This window comes from Anopheles maculipalpis, chromosome X, assembly GCF_943734695.1.
Source record: "Anopheles maculipalpis chromosome X, idAnoMacuDA_375_x, whole genome shotgun sequence".
Lineage (NCBI taxonomy): Eukaryota > Metazoa > Arthropoda > Insecta > Diptera > Culicidae > Anopheles > Anopheles maculipalpis.
The window spans coordinates 2,676,233-2,682,456 of NC_064870.1; the positions used below are offsets into that span (position 1 = coordinate 2,676,233).

At 45.2% G+C, this 6,224-nt stretch overlaps 2 protein-coding genes across 2 annotated transcripts in view; one reads left to right on the plus strand and one right to left on the minus strand.

Annotated features, from left to right (window-relative positions):
• The window catches only part of LOC126562339 (uncharacterized), a 171,362-nt gene that overhangs the window by 43,838 nt on the left and 121,300 nt on the right, over positions 1–6,224 (plus strand). The window lies entirely within an intron of this gene.
• Positions 1–6,224, minus strand: part of LOC126556132 (fasciclin-1) — a 353,811-nt gene that overhangs the window by 2,034 nt on the left and 345,553 nt on the right. The window contains exons 2-5 of the mRNA XM_050211354.1: positions 2,703–2,848; positions 504–636; positions 247–434; positions 35–168 (exon numbers count right to left, since the gene is read on the minus strand). Coding sequence (XP_050067311.1) covers positions 35–168; positions 247–434; positions 504–636; positions 2,703–2,846 — 599 coding nt within the window. The 5' untranslated portion in view covers positions 2,847–2,848. The remainder of the gene's footprint in view (positions 1–34; positions 169–246; positions 435–503; positions 637–2,702; positions 2,849–6,224) is intronic.

The following is a 6,224-nucleotide window of genomic DNA, read 5'->3' on the forward strand; positions in this document are numbered from 1 at the left end:
CCTCACCCGACGAGGACCTTTGTGTACCACTTACCTCACCCGATGTGGCTCAATGTTGATCGCCTCCACGCTCTGCAGGAAACCGAATGCATCCGGGTTGGGTGTATCGAGGGTTTTGTTAAACACCGTCGTTATCGGCGTCAGCACATCATCTATAATGTGGAGAATCTGTACCGGAAGGTGAGCGTAATTTAGGGGGAAACCTTAATCGTGGATGACATCAGCGTAACAGCAGGCACCACCTACCTGGGTGTAGCCGCGGGTGTTTTTAAACTCCATGTTGGAACGCTCACGGATAATTTTCGCACTGTTGACGTACAGATCCTCCTGCATGCCGGCCAGCGGCCGCTTCCGGGTGATGTAGAGCGGTGTACCGTCGTCATTAAGCGAACGTACCGTGTCACCGAGCTGCGATAATCGTAGTGGAGTGGACGCTGCAAGGTGCAAGAAGGCGTGTAAGTAAAGGAACGGTGCGCTTCCACAGGATGCTCACGAATGCTTACACATGTGATAGTTGAGGTGCGTCTTGTTGTTCAGATACCGCTGGAAGGCTTGATTGGTCGGTGCAAAGATTGTTAGCGAATGGTGGACCAGCTTCGACATGGCGATTTCATCTCGCTCGATTAATGAGTAAAACTGGAACGAGTTTATGCATTACATTACTGCTTGTAGGACTCTCGATGCTTAGCGAAGTCATGTACATCAAATCCCGAAACTTCAATACTACATCGCAGTAGTGTATACTCCTTCCAAAAATAGTAACATCTCACTGCGTCACCATGCCCTATTACATGCAGATATAGGTCCCATGCCACCAACTATTGAAATGTCGAAAAAAACAAATAAAAGAAGTAGGATCCCTTTAACCTACTTCCGCGTACAACCAATCTCTGTCACCGTAACTCGCACTCCCTTGCACACGTGTTTGTGTACCATGAAGAAAGCATACGATAAATCCTCTAACGTGTCCAGTGTCTTAGTGTTGTGCTGCCTTTTTATATGGGCCAGCTTAGTCACTCACCCCCAAAAAGGTCACCCCTCGGCAATGTGTAACCCAATCGGCGTCGTGCGTGAGTGTGCGTAAGGAGGACATCCTGGCGCCAACCAATTTCTGGTCGGAGACTCAGCTGCCGTCGCTAGCGGCAACCGATGGAAACTTATTGTTGGTGAGGTGAGTGATGGAAAATCCTCATCCCTACTCACCCCTTCTCCCGGGTTTTCTCACCCTACTGTAGAAATAGATTGTTGGACAAATTTCTGCACTCGTCAAACGACAGGCGGTACGATCCCTAGTTTACCCAAGCAGGTACGGCGGGGAGAAAGAAGAAGAAAGAGTGAGGAAAATATCCAGGACCGGGACGAGAGAAAAACTATCATGCCTCGCCGCACAACAAAGATGGCGAACCTGCCTGCCCCAACTTCCTCCACCGCTCCGTGAATGGCGTGTAAATCCTAGGACATGATGTTGGCGCCAACTGCTCGCCACGGCAAAACCATAATGAAACACAAGCTGACGATGGGGTGGCGGTGCTGCTTTACTTTTTGCTATTGCAAAACAGCTTTCCAGCTACTACTCATCGCCACCGATAGGAGTTCCCCATTGGCAAAAGTGGAAGAAATCACCGAGGGGTTGGAAACTCTTGCATTTCATTCAAACCGGGGAAGCAAAAGCAATTTAAACGATAAAGATAAAGCTTGTGATGGTGGCTGTAGTAGCGGTCGATGTAGTGTGCTGATGGTGGCCTGTCCGGGATCAAAACTATCCTTTCATATTCCCCCTCCCCACAAATACGTTCCCTCGGACGAAATGTTTTAATGCAATCGCGTGTATCGGCAAAACGGGGTCGCGCGCTGCGCGCAAAATTTATTCCATTTTTTTCCTTTTCCTTCCCCCACTGCCGCCACCATTTTCCGATTTTGAGTCATCGGGAAAGGACATGCTTAGGTGGGGGAAACGATTGTACAGCGTGAGTCACCCTTGGCGAGGCGAGATGATTTGCATTGATTTTTGTCTATTTCTGTACCCTAGTATAAACACATCCTTGTGAACACACACACACACACACACACACACACACACACATAAACGGCAAACTACCCTCTCAGTCCCATGGAGAAGTCGAAGTGTTAAATTTAAAACACTCACATTCGGTTCGCGTGAAATTAAGGCGCCCGTAGGAGTAGGGAAGGGTATCCTTTAAAACGGATGGATGGGCCGACTCAATAGAAGCGGCAATTGAAATGAAATGAACGCTCTCGTATCTATCGATCCAGTTCCAAAGTTCCAAATTTGAAATCTCGTCCAATTTATGGACGAGATGGTCCTGGGGGAATTTCATTTGAAGTTAAGTTTGCGTTTACTCCTCCGTACGTAAGCGTGACTATCTGTTTCTTCCTGCCTTTAGGACCTACTAAGGTCTTCCCGGCCAACAAATTGCTTGCTGATAGCACGTACTTCGATAAGTAAGTCCTCACGCCGGAGGAACGGTTTGGTTGGGATTTAAACCTCGGCCCTGCCGGTTAAATAATGGCGCTACTGTCTCTGCCATACCGAACCTTCCTGAGCAACAACTGGGCAAGATCTCTTAAGATTTCCGTTCCGAAGGCTTCCCATTTTCGTAGATTTTATGCAGAAGTTCGTCGCTTTAAGTTTCTCACAATTTCCCTGAATTGCCCTTAAATCTAACGACAGCCATACAAACCTCGGACAGATCTGGATCATCTCGCATACGTGACTCGAGCGTTACGGACGAGGAGCGTGACACGGTCCAAACCATTGGCAACAGTTGAAGGCACGCGCTAAGGAAGACGAGATACCGACCGTACTGGCAACCATCGCGCCCCATTGCTGATATGATCGCCATTGCGCCACAGGCTTTACAGCTGACCAATTCTTGAGAAGCAGGCAGTTCCCCCCAACTTTGGGTTTTGGTTGTGTTGACAGCTGGTCCGGAACTTGATCCCGAAGATGATCGTGGATTACTGGAGTTGAACTCGGCGCCGTCGGTTTTGGGTGGGTGTGGTATTGGTTAAGCTGTCATCGCACACTTTCCACCCGTAAAACTAACACCAGCGTACGCCAGAGGTTACGGGAAACCGGTTCTTATGAAGCCCAGTAGGATGTTCACCAGGGACGAAGAAATGGGAGACCAAATTTCCACCGTAATCACGACCGGATGCGGACAAAACCGACCGAAATCGAAAAACAAACGTTGAAGGGCTTCTGGGTATCGTTCTCACTGTTGCCACTTATCCGCCCGGAACGTGAAGGAGGAACCGCACATCGAGGTGCTTCGTAACACACACACACACACTCAAAATCACACTCGGGCGGGCGCGGTCAAGAAAAGAAAGGGCGAACAGGTTGTTTTGCTGGGCAACCGACCACCCGCGGTACGTCGTTCGTTTAGCCACAGGTTCACGGTTAGAACGACACTTATTGACGCATCCGCAGAGACACACAGACGCGCGTATATTACGTTGGTTTTTGGCTTCGGAAAGCAAAACAATGCACCACGAGCGCTCGCGTTCGTTTGACGCACACCCGAACGCGCCGAACGATTGAATCGAAATGATATTGCGGTACACGTTGTCCGTGGTGCAACGCGATGCTTTTGTGCTTACCGCAAGCGCTGCTGCGTTGCACCAATACATACAGAAAGCTATGCTTTGGAAGCATTGATAAAGCGTGTTTCAAAAAATTTTTGGTATTAATTTTATTTTATATTGTGCAGGGTACTTTTTTGTTATTTATTTCATTTAGGATAAATCTAAATAATTTGTAGAAATGAAGAGGGAACAACGGACACAGCTTTGTTGTAAATAAAGTCATGCTCTTAAGCTTTAAGCTTTCCAAGCCCACCGCGACAGCAAGGTTGGCACAAATACATGCTCATCGCTGGGGGTTAATTTACACTCGAGCAAGACGATTTTAACATCAATAAGGGCTCGTAAATAAATCACGTAACGCTAAAATTAGGATGTTTTGTTACGATAAAACGCTCCCTTTTCAAAGCAAATTATGTAAAGCTTGTGCACTTCTCCATTCCCTTTTAGTTTTATTTCAAAAACTGTTTTTGATACTTCATGTTTTTAAAAGTTAAAAACGGCATCAATTGTTATTGTTTTGGTGAAGGAAGAAGGAAGTATGATGGCACAGTAGTCCATGATGGGGTGGATCCCACAGCCGGCTGAGTCCGGGTGAACGGAAGCTGTTGACTGATGAGTGCCTGTAGTTCTGCGTTTGCTCCGATGCTGAGTGCAGTTGCTTTGCATTTCTTTCTCAAGGATCCTAGCTGCAGCCACGACAATTTTATTGGTGCTGCAGGTGAAGTGACGCCAGTGGCGGATTAACTATGGGCGAAGACATCTAGAGGAGCCTCGCCGGTTAGAGAACACCTTTCATCTTAGAAAGGTCATAGAAAGCAGATAAATGTATATTTATTACGCAAGAAAAAGACTCATGAACGAAAGAAGAAGAGAAAGAAAAATCTAGAAAATGGTCTTCAATTCTCACTTTATGTGCAAAAGAATAATCATACTCTTGGTTTTAAATGTTTCGCAGTTCATGTTACCGTACGCACAGTTGAACCTCGAGATGTACGTAATTTATGGACGATTCTCCACCTTTCAGTGAACACAGTGCACCAATTTGATGTTGATTATTCCAAAGGAAAGCTTAATTTATTTTTCATGCAGTAGTTTTACAGCATGTTCATCGCTTTAACAACGTTAAAAACCCTTAAGACATGCTCATGCCACCAAATTAAATTTTAAAAAATTACTTTGTAAGTTAAAAAGGAAGAGTGGAAAGCTTTCAGAGCTTTTCTAGAGCTTTTCAAAGCATAAAGCACCGATCATGTATAGTTAATTTTTAAAAATTATTGAAACTCCGCATATGACATAAAAATCAAGCAGATTTTAATTTACAAAATAAATCTTTTTGTTTTAACGATCTTCTAGGTCGCGTCGGGCCACAACTTGCTTGCGCGTAGCTGGATGGATTGTGGAAGCCGTTGAAACCTGCTCCACCGTAAGTTTTTAAACCTATGCCCTCCGATAAATCGGTTTTTTTTGTTCTTCCAAAACGATCACATAATTGGATTGGATTCCCCCTTTCCCAATTTCTCAATCAATTCAAATGATATGCTACACCAGCAGTACAACCCCGAATCCAGAGATGGTGGTAGACAGATCGTTACATTTTTCGCTTACATTTTATTTGTTGATGTTCTGTTTTTGTTTTTGTTTACCATAAACATTCGATAGTGAATAATTTAAAAAACGTTCACGACTGGTAGCGGGGTTTTGCCTCATACATCATCATCATCATCATCGTCCAACTTCAATCATTCAAGGCTATCCATCCTTATATGTCTCAACCTCCTGTTGCCGTTCTTGTCGCCAAAGCTAATCGGAAATATGCTTAACATAAATAATAAGAATAATATAAAAGTAGAAACGTGCGATGCATTTCCATCCACCTGGGTGTGGGTTTTTGGGTGGTGGTCAATGCGCCTGTAGCTGATAGCTTCGTTTCGCCAATAGGATAGGAATTTTCGCAAACCCGTACACGCGCCTTGTGAGGGAAGTGTGGAGGATTTGCGTCAAGCCGCTACTACTTTCCATTCTAAATCAAGCTAAAGCGAAAGCGCCTCCTGCCTGCAATCGTTGCGCCACGTCGTATGATGTGATGTGTTCTAGGCCTAGCCTACGTAAAGCGTACGCAATCAAAAACCACTAGCTTCGCAGCATATAGTGACCTGATGACTGTCGGTAGACTATGCCGCTTAAATATGGAAAATTGTTTACTTTTAAAACAAAACAAAAAAATATTATACTTTAAATATTATAAACACAAAAGGAAATAAAAACACAGCGCTGCTTGCTGCAGATCGATGTCGAACACGCTGCCAGAAAAATTATGCGTACGAAACAGTAAAAACGCAACCGTAGTCATACAAATACATTTAAATCGAAACGAACATCCTCTGGATGCGTGACACCATCCTCATCATCATCATCGTCTGTATTGCATTGCCCCTGATCTTATCCACTACAGCTTCTAGCATCAGGCCGGCGCAGGCAACGCAGTCACGCTTTACTGACGGCGGTCCATAAATGATGATTAAAACGAATTAAAATTTAGCTTGTCGTCGCTTCTTCAGGTCACAGAGACAAACGTAGACTACATCACAGACCCTCGCGGCGTCGTCCGATTGAGC